This window comes from Micromys minutus (genome assembly GCF_963924665.1).
Source record: "Micromys minutus genome assembly, chromosome: X".
Classification (NCBI taxonomy): Eukaryota; Metazoa; Chordata; class Mammalia; order Rodentia; family Muridae; genus Micromys; species Micromys minutus.
In genome coordinates this window covers 88,120,930-88,145,154 of record NC_137970.1, presented here as the reverse complement: position 1 = coordinate 88,145,154, position 24,225 = coordinate 88,120,930, and the positions used below count along the sequence as shown (strand labels likewise).

The 24,225-nt window shown below is 34.7% G+C and overlaps 1 protein-coding gene across 1 annotated transcript; it reads right to left on the bottom strand.

The window, feature by feature from the left end:
- Window positions 1-555: 555 nt before the first annotated feature.
- On the bottom strand, window positions 556-24,225 carry SLC6A14 (solute carrier family 6 member 14; the record flags this gene model as incomplete). Its single annotated transcript, XM_080909507.1, has 14 exons — window positions 556-702; window positions 1,887-2,054; window positions 3,162-3,271; window positions 3,545-3,644; window positions 4,151-4,269; window positions 6,409-6,534; window positions 8,962-9,190; window positions 12,785-12,925; window positions 14,923-15,055; window positions 17,271-17,406; window positions 18,243-18,404; window positions 20,497-20,628; window positions 22,933-23,098; window positions 24,178-24,225. The coding sequence occupies 14 exons, from the start codon at window positions 24,223-24,225 to the stop codon at window positions 556-558; spliced, it is 1,917 nt and encodes a 638-aa protein (XP_080765633.1).

Genomic DNA, 24,225 nt, shown 5'->3' with positions numbered 1-24,225 from the left:
GATGCTGAGAAGTGAACCTACATCCTCTACAAGAGCCATTACTCTTGTCATGGAGCAATCTCCCCAGGCCCCATTGCGACATTTATAAATGAGGACTTTAACTGTGCAACGTTGCTCTTAACTACAATTTTAACTACATTGTTTCCCCATTCTCTGAAAAAGTATATGTTAAGACTACAGAAACAGTATGTTTAAAATCACAAAGTACAAAGTATAACTACTTCCTAAGTAATAATCTCACAGAAGACCTTCAGTATGCTAAAAATAAAACAAAACACATTGCAGTAATATTTACAAAATGTCATTGCAAAACAGAACTGGGTATATGTAAGAACACATAGCTAATCCTAAAGGGAAACAGACATATTACTAAACATTAATAGATTCACATTTTAATATTTCATCCTTGATTAAGTGAAAAAAAGTATTTACAATCCTGTACTGAGCATGACATGTACATTTCCCTAATTGATTAACATACAAATAACTTAAAAAAATTCCCCTACTCTACAAAATCACATTATGTAACAACTCGATATTTTCAAAAGTGACATCTCATTCTGGTTTTCCACTGCCACTAATAGTAGGTATTTCATGGTCAGTCTCCTTCGCAGGTTCAGCCATGTCTTTATATCTCTCCCCACGATGTTTTTCCAGGTATGGACCCCAGTTCGAAGCTGGTCTACAGCACCTTATGATACGCTGAAATGCCAGATCAACAAAAAAATCTTATTTTAGAATTTAAGTGCTACTATCATCCATATTAAACTACACCTTTATTGTAAATGCCTTTGCTAGCAAGAATGACATCACAATCACGAAACCGTAGTGAGCTTGGGAGTCTATGGAAGATTTTTGGGGGGGGGATTGAGAGAAGGGGAAACAAGGACACTAGAAGACATAGAGAGTCCACTAAGAGGTACAATGGGGGTTCATAGAGACTGGGCCACCAACCAGGGAGCATGCCATGGAGGTGGAGCTAGTTCTTTCACATTTTTAGCAATTATTCTGCTTGGTCTTCATGTGGGTCCTCTAACAACTGGAGAGGGGCTGCTTTGGTCACTGTTGCCTTCCTTTGGATCCCTTCCCCTACCTGAACTGCCTTGTCTGGCCTCAATAAGACAGGATGTGCTTACTAGTCCTGCAGTGACTTAATGAGCCAGAGTCAGTTGATATTCAAGGGGGTGTTCCCTTTCTCCTCAGAGAAACGGGGGGCTAATGATGGGGAGTTTTGTAAGGGAAGGACAGGAGGGTGAGGACTGTGACCAAGATATAAAGAAAATTATTTAATGAATAAAAGAACTGACAGCTTGAATACCGTCTAATAATTATAAACAAATAAATTGCTATTGATTAACTGTTAATAGAATTATCCAAACTCCTAAACCAAAAATAATGATTTCAGAAGAAAGGCATATGACTCCATTAGAATAATAGTGTTATTATTATTAATACTTTCCTGGATTCATGTTAGTTCTTATAGGTAGCGTTCCTAGATTTTAGTTCTTGTCATAGAGAATCTGATGTAACGATAAAAGACTGTGCAATGGAATATGGCTCAAAAATTGAGAAAAAGGAGTGACAAATGTCTAACCATTTATTTAGATCTATTCTTGGATAAAAACGGGAATTTACTAAAATTAAGTTTCCAAAGCCTGTCTTGTCAGTATAGATTTGGTCAACGCTATCACTGTAGGCTTCTGTGGAAGAAAGGATTCGAGATAATTTACCAGGCTAAGTCAATTAAATGCACCTTAAAATACGCTATTAGAATTTGTATTACAGACAGGTGAAGATTAAAAATAAAGATTACATAAAAGGAGCAAATGAATTATTTGCTTTTTTGACATCTATAAGGATAACTATAAAAATTTAAATACACTTACCTGAAGGATGTTTCCTTCAGCCTGAACTATTTTTATGATCGCCATAATTGGTATCCAAATAATGCAGAAAATAATCATACACCAGCCGAGAGCAACTCCCCAGTCAGGATATGGAATATCAGCATAATCAGGTCTGTGAAATTTCACCAGTGACCAGACTAGAATTGCCTAAGAAAGAAAAGCATTGAAAAGACCAAAAGATTAGACTTTGTGTTATTAACAAGTCATAATTTGGTATTTATCACACAATAAAGTGAAGCTAGCATTAAGGAAATAAGATAAATGAGTAACTATAGAAGGCATGATGAGTTTTCTCAAAGGTAAATAAAAATTAGAATTACTTTCTCCAACAACCCTCTGTGGGTGCATATACAAGGAGATTAAACTATTAGTTTGGCTTCATTCTATACCACAAGCTAGCCAGCATTTATATGAAAAATCCAGGGAAAATACACAAGTAGACTTCTGTCCCTTTGTAACAGCTGTTATTTGTTGCATAAGACCCCACTTTCTTCCCCCAACCCCCCACCCCATAACTCAAATGTAAACATGTAGTACCAGTGTGTTTACCAGAGCACAATTCCCTCCTAGGCTCTTCTTGAGTATATATATATGTTCGATATTAATACAAGAAGTGTTACAAAACTCTGAGATGTATCAGAAATCTCAGTATTCAGAGGATAGAGGCAAGAGGACCAGGAGTTAAAGATAATGCGCAGCTGCATACAGATGTCAAGGCCAGCCTGAGATACAAAAGACCCTCCCTCAAAACATGGTAATAAAATTCCTTTCAATCAGAGATTCTCAACCCATGGCTTGCAACCCCTTTGAGGGTCAAATAACCTTTTCACAGGAGTTTCCCACACATTAGAAAACACCATCATTTACATTGTAACTTATAACATTAGCAAAATTTTAGTTATGAAATAGCAATGAAATCTTATCATTGGGGATCACTACAACATGAGATATACTGAAGGGCCCACAGCATTATCATTGAAAGCCACTGCTTGAAATGATTTTAAAATTTTTTTCAAAATTCATTAGAAATAAGTAAGGCAGTTAGGAGATGTTCTGGGACTTGATCTCTGACTTATGTAAAGGTATTTTGTACTGTTTAACTGATACACATACACACACACATGCATGTGTAACTCATGTGTAAAGAGAACCAGTTGGAGTGAGCAGGGGAATTACTTAGAACGAAGTTTAATCAGACATTTAAAGGTATGAGTTAGATTATCGATACCAAGTTCATTGTATACTGTTACTTACAGACAACAGTATGGGAGTGATGACAAACCAGCAAGCTCTCCACCAGAGCCAGAATATCCATCTTTTTGCTCCAATCATCATTTCTATATCTTCAATGAATCGATTTCCTCCTAAAGAGAACAATTTCAAGTGATGAGTCCTTTCTTACAGCTTTCATGGAGATTGTCAGACAAATTGTTTTTCTTCATTTAAGCACCTTACTAAACTGCATATACCTGGAATCCCATTCATACTCCACTGCATTCATAATGTCCTCTGCTCAATAATAGATAGCATTTTACAACTCTATGGCAATTATAAATAGGATGACTATATCATCTCAATGAAAAAGAATCAAATGGTAGTGTATAAGACTTATAACCAAATTTGTAATCACCACGTACCATAAATCCAGATGATTCCTGCAATTTCCAAGATAGCAGCAATTAAAATTCCCCATCCAGCACAGAAGTGATCAATCAAATGAACCCAGTAAATTCCAGCCTACAAGGAAATAAAACAAGCAAAACTCACACAACTTACTTAAATTATATTTTAACTACAATTTCGGTGACATATTCAAATAAAAATATTTTTAAACAATATATGAAAAGTATGTTTCAAGTAGAAATTCAAATATGGCTTTAATTGTCTAAAAACAATTTTTTTAATAATATACTACAAAATTGGCAAAATGTTACCATTTGAAAGAGTTGATTATATAAGTGGCATGTAATATGTATGAGCTCCATCATAGCTAACAAGAAAAGACACTTTATAATCAATTTGTTACTTAGAAAATTGACATTATTAGCTCTCCTCATCTGAAAACTATGTACTAGCAAGGTGACAAAGGAGAAACTGACTGAAATCTGGAAAACAACCATCCAAATAGAAGTTGGACCTGTCCACAAAAGACCCATGTGAACCTTAGTATACTTGTTAAAATTTAAATATATATATATATACCAATTAGTATTTGCCTACAGAAGTTAAAAGCTATACTGTACCTGAGTCACACAGACAAGACCAAGGAGAAACAAAATCAAGCAGCATCCCAAAGTTATAGGAATCCTCATGCGTTTCATTGCTTTGGGAAACAAATCCTGAATTGTTGTTGTAATTGTTTCTAGTGGGAGGAGAAATGGGGTATTACATTTCAACTGAGTAAGATTATCAGAGAATTCAATTTCTACTAATTGAATTTACACAAATAAACTGGGAATACACTCTGTGCCTTGTTCCTTATTAACAGTCAATAAGGTCTTTTCTCTTAGTCCCCGGGTTTAGTTCCCAGTAGAGAAAGAGGAAGAGAGACCAAGTAAATAGTAGGGCTAAGAAGAAGGATGGGTGGGGGAAGAGAAGGGAAGAGAAGAAAAAGGAAAGAAGAAAAATATATAAACAGAAATATCTATAGTATATTTGACACTTTAAAGGCTTTGGAAATCAACCAGAGGGACCTTAATTTGTCATATAAACAAAATAAAGTAAGAAAACTGGTAATATAATGCAATGATATAAAAATTGTTTCAAATGTTCCAGATATGTTTTAGGGCAATTTATTCTGTGTACATAGAATCATATCTGTGGGGAGTTATTTCACCTGTGTGGGTAATTTGTGTGTGTTTGTGTGCACATATGTGAACAGGCTCAGCCACAAATGGGGCATCTGTATTACACACGTACACACACACACACCAAGGCTTACGGACCATCACAGAAGATGGGGCAGAAATATTTTAAGAGCCAGAGGTTATACAGGCCTAGGAGCAATAAAGTATCTTCTAGTCATGACAGATACACTGCACTTATGAACTCACAGCAGCTGTCGTTGCCTATGCAAAAACAAGGCAATCAACATTCCAGCACCATGGGGTGATGGGCATGTGTTCTCATGTTTAACTGAAAAGTTAATGACAGTTGATAGCTTCTAAAGGAAAGTAACAGTCAGTTTTCTGTAAAGGTGTGGCAGTTGGTCCATGGTCCAGTGGATGACCTCACACACACCATGTGTATGAGTAGGACAAATACAGTCAGTGGCTTATCAAAGATTAAGGGTTATGGAGGTGATGTGGGAGGAGTCTGGTTAAATATGATCTAATTACATTATATAAAATTCTCAAAGAATTACTACAAATGTAATATTTTTAATTTTTTTTCAAATTTTCTAGTTGTGTACCTTTAGGAAATTTTATTTGTATACACAGAACCATACAAAGGAGAATGTATTGATTGTGTAAAATTTGCATTTCTATGTATGAGTATATGAAAGCACATGTGTGGGGTGCGTGTGCACATGTATGCTGCATGTAAATGGTGAGAGGGCAGTCTTCTCAAGTGCTTTTCACCTTGATTTTCTGAGACAGGGTTTCTTATTGAACTTGGAGTTCACAAATGGACTCTGATAATGAACCACTGAGCCCTGAAGGATACTACTGTCTCCACCTCTCCAACCTTGGCATTACAGGACTGTGCCACTTTGCCCAGACTTTATAAAAATATTAGAAATCAAGGTAGGGTTGTGACAAGAGCATAGCAATTACTTTTCCCCAGCTGCAGTATGTAGAATTTTTAAAAGATGAACCAAAATACTAGTCAATAAGATAATATATTATATAACAGACACATATGTCTTGTTAAAATAAGTGTATATAACATGAAACATCAAATTTATATAAAATATTTAAAATTATGCTATTGATGGACATGAGTACATATATATATATATATATATATATATATGCATGTTTGTATGTATGTATAACTCATTCACACATGTGCATGCATATACACTTGAACCAAATAGGACACTAGTGATTATGGCAGTTACTGCTACGAAAAATAAAAAAAATATATTACTGTTTCATTAAAACTCTTTTAAGCAAGAATCAAGTTTTCAGGCAGAAATGAGGTTGTCTAGGTACAGTGGGCAGGGAAGAGAAAATAGTCATCATATTTGCACTGCTTTCTATAGTATACACTGAATTAAGAAACAAATATAAAGCTCTGAATAAGGTGATTGAAAAATGACCTCCTCCAAAATATCTATCTGAAGCAATTAGAATAAAGCACTTTCTGTGTCGAGTAAATAAGTATATTGTTTTTATGTATTCAATTTTTAAATTAAAATGTGTAATGTTCATTCCATTAATACTAGCTAAAAAGAATATGGTATGCATGCTATTGCATAATATTGAAACAGGATGGTTTCAACTACAGGAAACAGGAATAAAATATCAGTTTTTTAACACTAAAAGTCATTACTTACCAATAGAAGCAAACTGAGAATCAAGACCCAGTGTTAAAAGCATGAAGAAAAATAGTATGGACCAGAATGGACCACCCGGGAGCTGAGCTAGGGCTTCTGGATAAGCAATGAATGCCAAGTCAAAGCCTTAAAAAAATGTGTGAGATTTTAAATTAATTGACAGGAAAATTTACACATTTGAACATTTTCAAAGTAATATACTGTTAAGACCTCATCCTGATTCGGCAATGCAATTCATGACATAACATCACTGTCTTTACCAACTGACTTATTAAAAGGCTTTACTGGAGGCCAGAGACGTGTCTCACTGGGAAGGCACTTGCCACTCAAGCTTGATGACCTGAGTTCAATTCCCAGAGCCCATGGTGGAAGGAGAGAAGAGATTCCTGAATGTTGTCCTTTGACAACCACACAAACACTGTGATGTTTACCTGCACTCTCGCGCTCTCTCTTCTCTCATACACAGTAATAACTAAATATTGAATTGTCACACTAATGTGAGTATGTGACATAAATTAAGCTGCTAGTGCAAATTCTTTTTCATGAAAGTTGTCTTAGAATTTTACACCTTTCATTATTTTAATGTTTTAATGTGTCAATTTGTATGTGTGTGTACATTCATTCATGCATGAGTTCAGAAATTCAAGGGTCATACTATGCATATAGAGGTCTGAGGCTGGTTGTTAGCCTTTGCTTTAAATCTTTGATGAAATAGTCTTCCCAACGTTTCTCTGCTGTTTATTCCAGGAGAGTTGACCCATAAGTGAAGATTCTCTTATCTTTGCCTCTTGTCTCTCCATGTTCTAGTATTAAAGCTTTTCACACTAAGCATAGGCTCTTGCAGAGATTTGGGAGATTTGAACTCAGGGCTTTGTTCTTACATAGCAAGTGCTTTTACTCAGTCACATATCCAGACTGTAATCAACTGAGTGATATGACGTGTGGTAGCCCATATCTATTATCCTAGGACTTGCGGTGTGGGGAAAAGGAGGATCAGGAGTTAAAATAATCTTCCACTTCATACTGAGTTTGACGCCAGGCTGGGTTCCATGAGGCCCTCTCTCAAAACAACAGTAACAAAAAGACTGGTGACAAAAACATATTTCTTAAATGACAAAATGTAAATTATTCTAAAATTTGTAGAAAATAAAATTGAAATATATACAAAAATAAATGTATAGAATTAATTTTTGTGGTTGTTGTTACTTTTTGAGATAGGGTCTTCCCACATAGCTTGGCTGTCCTGCAACTAGCCATCCCACACAGACCTCAAACTCAGAGAAATCTGCCAAACCTCTGCCTTCTTAGGACTGGGATTTAAGGCATGGACCATACTATGCCTAGCTGGAATGAATTTAGTCTTCCACCATCTTGTCAAATGTTTACCCAGAATAATTATGAATAATACTATTTCTGTTCATAGATATCTGCAATGCTGTATATAAAATATAGTTCTAGATAGACTCTCATTTTTTATTTAAAGAATTTTGAAGCTTGTTCTAGTTTTTCTATGTCACCCTCAGTTTTAAGTACTTTAAATTTCTGTGCCCTTGCCAAGTACTGACATGGAGTTCATAGCATTAGCATTTAAACTAGTCTCTACCACTTTGTAAATGTTTACATTTGTGCAAGACAAATTTTTCTGTGTTTCAGTGCACTACAAGGAAATGAACACTAAATGATCTACAAAATCCCTTCTCTTACAGGGATTCTGCAATCATTCTCTAACATTTTATATAATATATTATATTATGCCAAATATATTAAACTAAATATAGAATAAAAGTTTTCAAGGGGTTCCAAATTAAAGAGTTCTATAATTCTTTCTTCTATGGGTCTTAAAGCTGGGCACTAAGCAACACCTAACTATTGTCCTTAAGGTTAGAATGTTTATTCCTCAGATTCCTTGAATGCTGGACATAATTATCTGCTAGGTCATTTGACTCTTCCTATTATATAAGCTTAAAAGTTCAGATCCAATACTGTTAATTGCATATGGAAAAATTTGGTCATAATTGTTTCTCTCATAAAGCATATAATATCCTGAGACTAATACCCGAACCTTGTAATTGTCAGTTAAGTGATTCATTTTAAGTAGTAAATAAAATACAGAAAAATGTATTTTTATTCTTATTGTTTTAGATATGGTCTCATGCAGCCTCAGCTGGCCTAAATTTATCTCAGTAAATGAGGCTAGTCTTGAATTTCTAATCCTCCTATCTCTACTTCCCAAGTGCGGAGATTACATGCATATAACACCACATCTGCTTTATGAGATGCTAAAAATAAAACTAAGGGCATTGTGCATGCTTGGCAAGCACTGTACCAACGGAAATATGTTCCCAGCATTATGTCTTCAGAATAACTGTTCCATAAAATACTCCTGTCTAGCCCGATCTTATAAGAGCTATAATGTTAAAATAAATTATGTCAAATGAACTGAGAAAATACAATAACTCTAATCATAAATATAGATGTCTATAAATTATACCAGCGTTTCGTAAGTGAGCTATATTTAATTAATCTGACTTGGTATCATCCAAAATTGCATACCTGATTTTACAACTTGAGAGACTTCCTTTCCAGATATATGAGCCATGTGTCCCAGAATAGAAAAAATAGCAAATCCAGCAAACACACTAGTGAGGCAGTTTGTCAAGCAAACTATAATGGCATCAGAGTAGCAGTTGTTGTTGAACTTGTTATAAGATGACAGAGCCACTAGGCCACCCCAAGCCACGGAGAGGGAATAAAATATCTGAGTGGCAGCATCCTTCCAAACCTGCAAGAGAATTTTTTTAAAAGTTTAAAATATGCACACTTAAATTTAATTCATATAAAAGAATTCATGAATTAATATTAGTGTGTATTATAACATATGGCAATGAATGCTTAAATGTCAACCATCAAGGTGAAGAAAACAATGGTAGGAATCTTTTAATGTCTTCATGTGTTTCTTTCATGCTCCAGTAGTAACTGATTGACTTTGATGTCTATGTTTTCCTCATGTATCACATGTGTTTTTTTCAAGGCAGGGTCTTCCTTTGTTCTCTGGCTGTCCCGGAACTAACTCTGTAGATGAGGCTGGATTCAGACTCAGAGTCTCATTAGTGCTATTCATCTTTATTTCTTAGTTTTGAATGTTGAGGGTTCATAGAATTATCTTGCTGTGTGGAAATTAATACAATTGGCCTTCATAGTTCATCAGTGTGATACTTAACCACTATCAAATGGAGTCATACAAAAATTTCAATTTGATATGATTTAAATTTCTGTAATTTAAAAGTTAAAGACCATGGATAAGTTCAAGTGGTTTAATTAAAAATATGTCTCTCTAAATAGACATACATATATGAGAATTTTGAAAAGAAAATGGGTGGACAGGGATGGTAGGGAGATAAATGAAAAGAGTGGTCAGCATGCGTACATATGTACATATGCAAAACTATAAAATAAAATACTGTTTAAAATTAAACATACATAATTTTAATCATTTTGCACTTCTTTCTACCCCATTGTGGACATTACAATTTATCCTTTTTTTCTGTTGACTGATACTAGGTCACTTAATGTTTTGCTATGATATAACTTTAAACACTGTTGTACATATCACCTGCTCACGTAGGTGAGGATGTGGAATGTCAAAGGTGATATGCATCATTTTTTTTTCTTACTGAATCTTGCCAGGTCATCCTCTAGAATCTTCCCACTAATTAGCCCTCTCACTAGCTAAAGGTGAGAGTGGTCTCATTTGTAACCTATTCAATGATTTGAATTCTTTGTCATTGGATTAAAAATCACTAAAAGAGAGAAAATTTTATGTATGTAGATTTCAGATAACAGAGCTGATTTTATATTTGACCAAATTGTATCCTTTCAATCCTCTTAGCACCATACTGGTCAGCGGAAGGCAGGTTGACTGGCATGACTGTTTGTGACTAACAATTCTTGTTTTAGAATTGAAAAGAATAAATTTACATCCCAACCATTCATCATATTTCTTCAATTTCACATATTTAACTCATTGGTAGGTATGAACAATAAGAATAATATTTAGAAAGCTCTGTCATAGTAGCTGTAATTGTTATTATGCGAAATGATCACATAGTAATTTAGTTTATTGTATATGTGTGTGTGTGTTTAAAAACAATCATTTTTATTTGAATTTTATTTCAATAGAAGCAAATATCCTAGAGAGCAAATATCACTGGGTCTTCACAATACACTTTTCACATTAGATTAGAGCTTTTCCATATGAAGAGAGATGGAAATGTGGGTGGATAAGAAGATACGTACATACAGAGAGACACACATAGACTAAGATAAATTCATTTATATATAACAAAGTCATATTAAAAAAAACTACCCTTATTTCATTGGTTGTGGTCCATCTTAGCAGAAAAAGATCATGTTTATGTGGATCTCTGAGCCTCTGTACTTGATACGTTATGCAAGAATGTGTGATTTAAAAGGAGCTGAGGTGCATGAGTCAGACCAGTGTTGAGAAAGAATGCTAATCTGAGAAAAAACTATTGTCATCACCAGTAAACCCCAAAAACACGGAATGTGGTCATTTGCTATGGGGAGTGGAGAAGTAAGAGGACTAAATTGCATGGTTCACAAGGAGCTTTAAATGCAGGGCTGATACTTGTTTAATAATAGAGACACAGAAACAGAGGCAAATATAAAATGCATATGAAAACTTCAAAATACTTTCAAAGGAGTATAAAGTCCAGGTGTCTGAGGCTTATAAAAAGCCACTTCAACATATCAAAGGGGCTTTTTGTCTGTGATCAAAGTTATGAGGTTTAAGGAAAATGGAAGCTGTACTTCTTAGGGATGTACCATCAATAGTTAAAATACTTGTACACCAGCCTACATGTACATGAGTTTTCTATTTCTCCAGCATATTATCTTATGTTTTTTATGTTTAATAACAGAAAAATGGTCTTCTAGTTGGGAATGGATTAGTAAACAAGGTTAAAAAGATACATACTAAGACTAATTAAGAAATGTATTAGGATGCCCTGTGGATACATCAAAGTATATTAATCTCTGAGATTATAAAATTAAAATATCATAGTTTTATGTAATTAGAATTGGTAAAGTTAATGATGGAGTGAAAATTAGTGGCACTTCAAAAGTAACCAAACTCAGAAATTTACATTTCAGTTTTTCAAGAGATAATAATAGATTTTCACGATGAAAATTGATCAACTTGAGGTTGGTTATTAGAAACATTCTACAATGATTGGATAAATATTTGATTTATAAATATTTAAAAGAAAATATCAATGTCTGGAAGTCAGAATGTTTTTTATGTAAAATACAATAGAAATCTAAAACTATCCATTTTGGATAGCATCACTAGTGTGGCAGGTAATATTACCATGGTTTTTTCCCCTCTCTAAATCTTGGATATAGGATTGAGATTAATCTTAATATGTGTCAAGAATGTGATGTAACTACTAAAACCATGTAAGCCTCCTTAGCAATATCAACAGAAACATAGTAGCTGTGTAATCTTTCTGTTAATACCCTGCACAATTAAGCTGTAAATCATTTCATGTGCCCATGATACACAGCCACTATCTGGAAATAAACTAAATTTAGAAGAGAGTTATTCAGGACCAGATAGACAACTCTGTGAATAGAAACACTTGATGCTAAGCCTGATGATCCAAGGTCTAGAGACAACATAGTGGAAGGAGAAAACTGACTCCCAAAAATTGCCCCCTGATTTGCACTTGTGTACTATGTTATGTGTGTGCAAACAACATAGAAAATAAATAAATTATTTACAGGGGAAAGTTTTTCAAACTTATAATCAAAATATGTGTTTCTGCTTCTAATAGAAGCAATAGTTTTATTTCTAGATTACTTAATTCATGTAAAGTTTGTGTTCTAACTCTATAATCCACTGAGCACAATTTGATTTTACTGCTATTATATTAACTTTTCAAAGAAACCAAATGTATATTAGATCATCAAACATTTTATGATATTCTTTAAAGCTACAGTCCCATAATTCTGGCTTTTAATTCATCGGTGGTAGGGTATGAAATATTTTTTATTAAAATAGTAAGGCCTCAAAAATGTTGGTCAAATAGAATAAGTTACATTAATACAATGAGTTTTAAGACTATTGCTAAACTTTATTTTACTTCCAATGAAGAGTAGTAGTACCATTACATACATTAATCAGAAGTCCTAGTGTGTAGAAACCCTAATAATTTAACTGCACACACATACACACACACACACACACACACACACCTACATATACACACCTACATACACATATATACACAAACTTCTTATATTTGGCTTTAAGTTTTAACTTCTCAGGTAATTTTAAATCCAAATTAAGTCTTACCTCAGCTTCTCTGAGTTTTGTAAAATTTGACTGTGCTCCAATGTAATATGAAATGCCTTTTGAAGCACCCTCCAAAGTTGCACCTCGTATTAACAGAATGAGAAGGACCACATATGGGAAAAGAGCTGTAAAATATACCACCTACAGAACAGAACAACTAAAAGTTAATGCCACTTTATATTGTGGTATATAATTTTCTATGAACAAAATTACTAGCCAATTGCTATTAGAGAAATAATTTACTCCAGGTTTCAAAACGTAGGTAAGTCCAATGATATCAATACAGCCTAGAATAATTTCCTTTCTCTGTTCTTACCACTCCAAAAAATAGTCCATTTTTAAATACTATGATGCATAGAATAGCACACTATTCTAAGGTTCATGATATAAACAATCAATATATAAGCAATGATTACTTGGGATCTAGAGGGAATACTAAAAGGATCCTTACAGATGCCTCCTCTCAGTAAACTTTTGCACTGGGATGGGGAATGTAAAACTAGTAATATCACTATATACAGTCCCCCAAGTTAAAGTAAAATACTTCCTAGTACATGTTCCAATCTCATGAAAGCTTTACATGTGAACACAGAGCATGCTGAATACTTGTCACTTAAAGCTACCGTTAAGAGAGGCTGATACATACACATAACACCATACTCCCATCTTAGATAACACAGGCTTCCAAATAAACAGATTGCTCCTGAGACTAGCTACACAATAACATGTCATTTCTTTGATCCACATATATCCTATGTTTCATATGCCCAAAGTGATGATTTAAATAAGTCACCCATGAAACCAACAAATATCAGTTGCCTGATTATTTTTAATAGACTTTTGTTAAGAAAACTTATTGTATCATAAAGGAACCACGGGTGTCAAAAATGCAATTCTTTTTTTTTTTTTTTTTTTTTTTGCAGCTAACTTTTTAAAAACATGAACAGGAAAAGAAAACCTCTTCAATGACAGAGAAGACTCTTACTCCATTGGGACAGACTAGTTCAAAGGAATGATTACACATTTTCTATGTCTTCTCATGAAGCAATTATCCTAGGAAACATTCTACACCAAAGATCACATCATTCAAGCTGCTCATTGCACTACAGACGTTTAAAACCATACTCTCAAACCCCAGAATGCTTTGAGCTAGATCCCAATTTGGGACAGTTACTAAACCTCCTTTTCCTCAGGATCTTCTCCATTTTTGTCCCTGCTGTTCTTTCAGACAGGAACAATTCTGGGTCAGAGTTTTGACTGTGGGATGGCAACCCCATGCCTCACTTGATATCTTGTCCCTCCAGTGTGGGTGGACCAAGTGGAGGCTCCAAGGCCTGATACTAATATTGGTGCTATGGTGTGCTCATAAAACCTATCACGACTGCCCTTTGAAAGACTCAACAAGCAGCTAAAAGAGTCAGATGCTGATATTTACACCCAAACAATAGACAGAAGCTGCTGACCCCCGTGTTTGAATTAGGGAAAATCTGTAAGAAGCTGAGGAGGAGGGTGATCCTGTAGGAGGACCGGAAGTCTCAACTAACCTAGACTCTTGAGATCTCTTAGACATTGAGATACCAACCAGGCAGCACACACCAGCTGATATGAGGTCCCCAACACATATACAGCAGAGGACTACCTGGTCTATACTCAGTGAGAGAAGATGCACCTAACCTTCAAGAGACTTGAGTCTCCAGGGAGTGGGAAGGGGGGGCGTGTTTAAGAGGTGGGGACATCCTCTTGGAGACTGGGGGGAAACATATATGGAATATAAAACAGTCAAGGTATGGACTGGGAGGGTGATAAAGTCTGGTCTGTAGAAAAAGATTAAAGAATAAATAAAGAAAATAAAATGCTAAAGACAAACAAACAAACAGAATGCCATCTAAACTAGTAGGCTCTGAGGTTTAAGCAATTGCCCAATGCTTACATTAATTTTTGCTTTGTATTTAATGATACCACTGACCTTATATACATGCTTAAAACTACAATGTCTTAAGCAGAAAGGCTTTCCAAGATTTGAATGTTTCTTTTTAAGAATTTGATGTGTATATTATACATACATTCATTTGTAATATTTGATGGAACCACAATGAAGTTGGATAGTAACTGCATCACTAAGGTGACTTCCAACTTACCTTGCCAGAGGATTTGATTCCTTTAAATAGTGCAGCTCCAACTATGATCCAAGCTAGAAGAAGGCAAAGTGCTAAATACCACACAATTACTCCAGTTTCATCCATTCCACTTGACCTCTGAAGTGTCACTTTACTGAAATACACAAGACCTTTTATAAGCACAGAATCAATTATCTTCGCTTTTTAAAAAATGGGCTTTGTAATATGTTGCATCCAGAGGAAATATTCAGAGTGTTGTGTCTTAGTCTTGTAAACCTTTTATCAATAGACAATGTTGTATGAAGGGATCAATATTATTTTTTCGAAAGTCAGGTTTTGAACTTCAAAGTTACCCAAAGGCATTCCAGAGTTCAAATAGCTGAAATAAAACTTTAGTCATGTTTCCTGCCAACACTTTAATCTCCTCTATGCAAAAAAATTAAACTTCTATCTGGTAGCTTCCTATAACTCAATATGGAATTTCTCAAAATAAACCCATTAATAAGACTTTTAACATTGTATTATATATTTACTTATTCAAAACTTAGACACAGGATCAAATTGAAATGACCTGATTCTTCATATCATCAACAATTTTCTGTAAAATTCCACCATTTCCTACAGTAACATGTGTGGATCTATAATATTAGGCCTGAAGCTAGAGAGATAGTTCAAAGTTAAGAGAATGTTCTATTCTTCCAGAGGCCTTGAACTTGGTTCTCAGCGTTCTACCTGTAACTCTGGCTCCAGGGAGAACAGATTCCTTTGACCTTTGTAGGCTTCTATACTCATGTGTTCTCCCCCTTCCCCCCTCTCTCTGCTGTGTGTGTGTGTCAAATAATAATAATTAAAAAAAACTTTAAAAAATCAGAATCCCAATTTTTAGCCTGGTATTTAGAAACATTTAAAGACTCAAAATGTTCAAGCACTACGTCGGGGAAAACATTGAGCTTCCTCAAAATAAGTAAAATATTAAAATATCCATCATATCTTTTAGAAATATCACTGTTTGGTGTGTGTTCAATAGGAATGATATCAGGGTGTCTAAGAGACAAGTACACTGCCAAGTTTATCACAGCACTATTCATAAAAGTAAGCACAAATAAACAACTTACGTGTCCATCAAATGATGGATGGATAAATAAAATATAACACACACACATAGCACCACCACCACCACAATACTATTAATTCTTATATATAACCTGCTCAGTCTGCACAAGGATACCTCTATGTGCATTTTCAGCACTATTTGCAATTGGACAAGCAGTTGGTGTGCTCGTCTCTGGGGAAGACTTTCTGCTCCCAGCTTTCCTCAGTTTTCGATCATACTTTATCAGGCCATATGAGCTTTTCCTCCTCCACTTTGTCATATCCATTGGTGTCCTCCCTATTCAGCTCGAGTTTGAGTGGAGATTTCTATGTGTAGCTTTTGACTTTAGTACAAGACATAATCACACAGCAAACTACCTGATCCTTTTGCTTTAAAATCCTTCAACCTCCTTTCCACTCCTGAAATGTTCCCTGAGCCTTGAATGTGGAAGTGGTGGTTGATATTTTAAAGATTCGTTTATTTTATTTTATGTGCATTAGTCTTTCACCTGTATATGTATATATGAGTCATATGCATACCCAGTTCCCATGAATACTAAAATAGGGCATTGGATCTCCAGGCTTTGGAGTTACAGGGAGTTGTGAACTACCATGTGGGTGCTGAGAACTTGAATCTGGTCCTCTGCAAAAACTATGAATGCTCTTAATTTCTGAGTCATCTCTCCTGACCTTAATTGTTTATCATTAAAATTTGATTATTATATTAAAATTTCTATTGTGCATGTACTGTGTGAATGCACATTCTAGTGCACATGGGTCAAAAATCAGAGGACAACTTTCAGGGGTCAATTCTTTTCTTCCACCATTGTTGGTTCCAGGTGTCGAACTCAGAACGTTTGGCTTGGCAGCAGGCACCATTATATGCTTAGTGTTCTCATAAGCTTTATAATTCCATAACATTAACTTTTAACTGGTAATTATTAATAAGCCATTATTTACACTGTTACGTGCACTGGACAACTAACTTGTAAAAAGTACATTGTCAACAGTGTGCTACTTTTCAGGTAATTTAAAACTCAGCAGAAAGAGTTAACCATTTAAACCAAGTGAAGTATTTATTGGTATAGTTCTCCTGTCTTCTATTTATGTGAGTTAAAATGGGGAAAGGTATATTGCTAAACAGAAGTATGTTTAACTCAAAATACATACTTGTATTAAAACTATATAATAAAGTAGAAAAGAACTGACCAATATTTCATTATGTTTTATAAAAATCTTTCAACAGCATCTGTATTAAGAAGTCAATCAATACTTACTCCCAATACTGTTCACTGGGAAGTTGTCCTGGCCGAGAAACTTCACTACCATTCAAGCAGGTAAGGTTGCGGTCATTTACCCAGCTTATATTCATAAACATCTCTCCTGCCCCTATGCTCACATTACAGCCAGTTACTGAAACGATATATATATATATATATATATATATATATATATATATATATATATATATATATATATATATAAATAAGAGATGGATAGATGTATAAATAGATAGATAGATAGATAGATAGATAGATAGATAGATAGATAGATAGATAGATAGATATAGATAGATAGATAGGAGTATATGCTTAATTATTCAATATTTTTCTCTGTGGAGAAAAAAGATTTAATAGAAAATACTTACATTCCTATTTAAATCATTACCTGGTAAAGGTAGTATAAGCAAATTACAAACAAAATGCAGCATGTTACACTCAATATATCAAATCTTCTCTACTACAACTCTGGTAATACTACTATCCATTAAAAGTCATTCAAACTGTGCTCAAACTTACAGTAATAACTTCTATAGAATAACAGTTATTTCAGTTAAGATTAAAACTTAACAGAAACTTCAGTGAGGAGACTTAGCTAACCTTTATACATATTCTGACCTCTTTAAACCCTTCAAAAGCATTAAAGCTTCCTAAGTTTATCCTCTGATTGGTATGGATAATCCCAAGAGTAATATCCTCCAGTATTAATATTACTTTATCTAATATTGATAGCACCCACATTTTATTGTTACAATGTACTGTTATTAAAGATAGCACTTTAAAAATATACTCTCCTATTTCTTGCTATATCCTGCTTAGAACTTAGGCTTAGAAGAGGTACTTTTAGTGGCCTTGCCTATCATAAGATCATACTGAAATTGTTTAAAATATGAATTCATCATTTTAACTTATTTTTAGAATAGAGCAGAATTATAACAATATTTCACAAGTTAAGCCAATGAAATTTACCTATTGGTGATCTGCTACAGTTTTCATCAGCCCAAGAAGAACAATTAGCCCATGGCAGTACACTTTGAAAAGAAGCAAACAAGTAGTAAAGACTGTAGGCAATTATGACATTATAATATATTGTCACAAAAATGGATATCAGGACCATCGTGATTCCCACACCTGGAAAACAAAACAATTTTTAAAAGTGAAATTTGTTTTGCTGATCCACAAAAAGAGTTGAGCACAATTCCCACAAAATATTCACAAAAGCTGTGATAAATAAATAGATTTTTCACATAACTCTATGCTGTAATTCAGAAACAGTGTATCTGGAATGGAATGGTGTTACCCTCCCAATACCTTTCTTCAAAAGTTGAAAATAATTTATTGTTTATTATTTTTAATTGTATTTGTGTGCACACATGAGAGAGCAGGTGTCCACAGAGTACAAACACACTGGATCCCCTAGAGCTGGAGTTAGAGGACGAGCCTGATACATCCAATATTGGTGCTGGTAACTAAACTTGAGTCCTCTGGAAGAGTGGTGAGTGTTCCTAACTGCTGAGCCATCTCTGCAGCTTCTTCTTCCCAAAGATAGAGTCATTTTAATGCTTGACTTTTGGAGACTGCTTTTCAGATGGTGAGAAAGGTTACTATGGCTATGTCCTTGGAATTGGAGTGATAGCTCAGTGGTTAAGAATACTTGCTGCTCTTTCAAATACATAGATGCTGGAATACTATAATACCACCCATACTAGGTGGCTCACAACTTCCTCCAATTCCAACTTCCATAGGATCCAATGCCCTCTCTGACCTCTACAGGCAGTCATGCATATGAGCATGTATATACTACTCATTGTACATATACATAAATTAAAATAAAAGTAACATAACTTCAAACCAGAACCTTGAAGCTAGTGCACAACAGGGCTGTGTGATAAAACAATTCAAAATGAAAAATTGCCAAATAATTACACTCTGATAAGCATCTTTTAGTGTTTTTTCCCTAACCCTTCCTGTATGTGCATCAGGGTAAGAAGAAAAGTTAACATTTGAAGGCTTGAAGGTGGTTCTATGGATAAAGTATCTGCTAAAGCTGTAGAGGAGTATGTACCTGAGTGTGAATTCTAGCATCTATGTTTTTTTCTTCTTTTAAAAGCAAGAGTGACCTAACATCCTACCACCAAGGAGGGACAGACAGGGCCTTTCCAGTACTTTCTGCCCATCTCATCTAGACAAACAATGTTCAAAGAGACCAAGTTCAAATAGAGACCACTGCAAAGTAATTAAGGAAGATATATGATATGGCCTTGACCTCTACATGCATGCACACACACATATGCATGCACACAAATATGTACATGTGTATGCACAAAATATATACAAAAGAAGCAATGCCATCTTTGGCTTACCATGTCAATTTTGTATTTTTTAATTGAAAGAGAAAACTGTCTTTTCTATGTACTAGGTAACATTTGGATTATACTCGTATTGTGGAATGAATTAATCTTCAAATTAGTCAGGACATTCCCTCATGTGACTATCATTTTAGTGGTCAGGATACTTACTGCCCCCTGAGTATGCTTATGAGATCTCAATATATGAATATAATATATTGTCATCAACTATAGTCACCATGTTGTGATTACTTTTTTTGATTCTCCAATTTATAGATCTATAGGTAAGCGTTCTCAATTTTTTTTTGTCGTAGACAAAGTTTCTCTGTGTATCCCTGCCTGTCCTGGTGATTGTAGACCACACCAGCATCTAATTCAGAGATATGCCTGCCTCTGCCTACTGAGTGCTGGGATTAATTCTCTGGAAAATGTACTTCATTTAACTATACCCCTATAGTTTATTTTTTTGACCAAGAGAGCTTCCTCCTTTTTATCAACTTCTTCATCTGAGCATTCTGTGCTCGGCTTAAAGAAGATCAAGTGAATCATAATTTTAAACTCTTTTTTCTTTTGCAAATTGGAACCTTATATGTGGATCTAGACCAGTTGTTCTCAACCATCTTAATGCTCTGGCCCTTTAATACAGTTCCTCATGTTATGGTGATCCCAAACTATAAAGTTATTTTTGTTGCTACTTCATAACTATAATTTTGCTACTTTATTGATTGTAATGTAAATAATATCTGATATGCAGACGATCTTAGGCAACCCCTGTGAAAAAGCCAGTCTACCCCCCAAAAGAAGTCATAACCCACAGGTTAAGAATCAGTGATGCAAACCAACCATCAGAATAATGAAAAGTCTTAAATACCAACCTTGAAACAGTGGCAGAATCCTCCAAACTGAAACTGGACCTAAGCTAGCAAATTGTCCCAGTGAACATTCAAGGAAGAACAAAGGCAAACCAGCCAATGCTAGCATAATTGCATAGGGTATCAAAAAAGCACCTGAAAAGCACAAAGATAAATATACTATTACATTTGAAAGTCTTGGGGGCACTTCGACAAGTAGCATAACATTTTAAAGTGTCCCAGTACAGTAGAATTTGAGTGATCTGGTTTGAGGTCCAAAATATATTATTACTTTAATTGAGAAAATACCAAATTGTAGTAACTATAAATTTCTCATTGATCAAATTCGGATGTAAATGTTACCTCATAAGGTAACTATGATTATTTTTTAAGCATATAAAACTCAGCCAGGTTTGCTGAAAGATCAGAAATTATAGAGCCAGAAAAATATATATTAAAATGCTGGCTCATCATCTATTATTTATTTGACCTAAGGAAATTTTTCTAACATGTGAACATTTCATTCTTATAAACAAAAAAGCAATACCAACTCATCAGTTTCTGTTAAGAGTTTCAATAATGGGTCTTTGGCAGTTGGTAGTAAAATTTAATAATTTACTGATCAAACAGTTGCTACACTGCAAACACATGCCAAGTTTTCAGTGTAAGTTCTTCATCTCTTTCTTTCTTTCTTCTTTCCTTCTGCCTTTTTGTTCTACTTATCTTTCTTAACAATACATGGATTACTTTTTAAACATAAGATATAGGATGTAAATCATAAGTAGAGTTGAAAATGCAAATTACTGCAAGTAAGTTCATAATTTTCATAAGTCACAAGTCTTCCTAAGTCAGTGTTAACAAAAAATGTATTTCTTTAGAAGACTCTGACATTTTGAGACTTACTCAGTTAACTTTCAATATCACAAAAATCAATCTTCCATATAAGAACCTCTAGCCCTGCTCCCCTTTTAAACCTTTTCTTTTATCTTTTCCACCATATTTGGGGTATGATATTCTCCATTAGAATGTTTACCAGAATATAAACTGAAACAGAGACATAATGTTAAATGTCCTAACCAAACTATGTAGAAGTCTTGGCAGCAGGTAATAAAAACAAGAGCTCAATGAAGAGAGACAGGCTTTTGGGTTATGTACACTTAATTTGTTGTTACAACTTTTCCAACTTATTTCCTTGCTACTCTTAAATTTTTAAAGCATTTAGAGAATGCAGATTATCTCTTACCTAAATGATGTGATCTTTAATGAGCCATATTAACTTTTAGAGGAAACAGGAGAAAGAATGCAATAGCATATGAAAAATAAAATGGTTTGACTTGCATCATATTTTAAAATAACTCTATTAAAATTAGTTTAATTAATTTCCTAGAAAGTTGTGATGATTATTGTGTGAGTGTATTATGTCAAGTCATGGGGCATATCTTATTGTAAACACAATTGTAAGAAGCTCAAAGAAGCCTTAGGACATAGACACCAAAATGATCGTGATTATTGACTCATTTTCCAGCTAATACTTACATCAAAACCACTACTGGATGACCTAAGTCCTAGATGAGAGCATTAAAGCAACCCGCAGTTAAAGTGTTTAATAAACAGAGCTCCTTTCTTGAGACTCTGAGGGCCAGTATGACTGTTTTAATACACCCAATTAACAAGAAATGTGGTTGAAACATCACCACATAAGATCCTATTGTGCCAAGACAAAAATAATTATACTGGCAAAATTTCAACAGTATCTAATTGTGAAATACAGGCACATGTCACCTCAATACTTCTAACAGAGCCTGTAAACACAAGTAAGTTAAAATGGTGTAACTGAAAAGTTGTTTCCACATTACTAGAGTATTGTGCAATTCATTTTTCTTTCGCTCTGTGGGTCGCCTTGGTTATTTTTATGTTCTTATTGAACCTACCTTAACAATCTACAGGGGATAAAAAGTATTCTTCTTATAATATATAATCTTAAAATAAACTCTATTGTATTTAATTTCTTATTCTATGTGGGCAATTAAATTTTAAATATATGTAACTGAATACTGCAACTTAAAAGTATTAATTTAAAACCATAATCTCGTCATACATAAATTATTAAAATGGCTTGCTCTAGCTAAGCAGACAATTGACTTGGGCTTGCAAAGTCCTAGTTGAAGATTATATGGTATCTCACATTGACACAGAAGTACTACATACAATACTTTTATCAAGTTTATATCTGAGAGTTTTCTGAAGCAGTTTCCAAAGTTGAGCTCATAGTTCACAGTTATCTGTTGTGTTTGCCTGTTTCTCATCCTTGGTACTAACTCAGAGTATCATATGCCTCTCTTTAGCTCATCACACTTCATTTTATATGTGTAATAGTTTAATTATATATGTTATGCTATGTTATATATAAAGAAGTTATATAGCATAATTGGAAGCAAAAGAACAAAAGGAAAGGCCTACCTCCTCCATTGGTGTAGGTCAGATATGGGAATCTCCACACATTGCCCAATCCCACTGCATATCCAACCATGGAAAGAAGATAATCTGATTTTTTGGACCAGTTCCCACGTTCCTGATTTTCATCATTTTCACCAACATGGAAGTTCTCAGATGAAGCTGTCACTTTCTAAACAAGGAAAATATCATCAACATCTTCCCTTTCTGTTGCACATTCCACAGACACGTAATTTCAAAAGTCCAGAGAGGTATAGAAAGGGAGAGTGAAAAACTTATGGAGCATTCTTTTCAAAATCAAGAGAGTTCCCCCATCTAAGTACTAACCAACCCTGCTTAGCCTGTAGGATCAGATTGAGAACATTCAGAGTGGTACGGAGACAACACTAAGACGATTTCTGCTGGTAGTAGTTTTACTTAGATTTTCCTTCTTCAAATTAAACCAAATCTGTAAGTAGATATATTCACTGTCTCTTTAGCTAAGATCATCCCAGGTTTAATGTTACAAACATGAAGGCAAACAAAACAGGTGAAGTTTCAAATACAAAAGTTGTGAGTATAAATTAGGAAGAGTCAACATTCCAGAGATTATAGAAGGTCATTAAGAAGTATCAGATCTAGCTTCTAATTAAATAAAAATCAGTGCATACACTTTTTAGAACACACAATCAGTGTGCTGAATAATAACAGAGACAAATTTTCCTGTCCCACCAGGTGGAGCAACTCTCTCTCTCTCTCTCTCTCTCTCTCTCTCTCTCTCTCTCTCTCTCTCTCTCTCTCTCTCTCTCTCTCTCTCTCTCTGTCTCTGTCTCTCTCTCTCTCTCTCCCTCCTCCCCCCTCTCTCTCCCCCCCCCCCCCTTCCCTCTCACCTTGGAGAGGGGTTCTATCCAACCTTATAGCTGCGTGACTCTGGAATGCTCACAGGGTCAGATAAGGACAGAACATTTGTGCGTTCCCCCACAGCATAAGAACACAGACAAAGACCAGCATTCTCTGGGTGTTCTCAAGGTACAGACTGAGGTGCTCCTAAGTTTCCTAACTACCAGCAGGAAAGTTGTTTTTCACCTCGACTTTGTGGGAACATATCAAACTTACTTGAAAAGAGTTGAAGAGAAATAAACATGCAAAAAAGGTAGAGCTACAGAAAGCAAAAACAGACGAACAAAAACCAAAAACCTGAGACTCACTCTTCCTCCTTGTTTTTTTTCTTTCTGACCCCACTCTATCACCAGAAAGCTTCCAGGCCCCTACCTCCTTCTGTCTGCACTTGAAGAAGCTCGGGCACTTCAATCTGTTCAT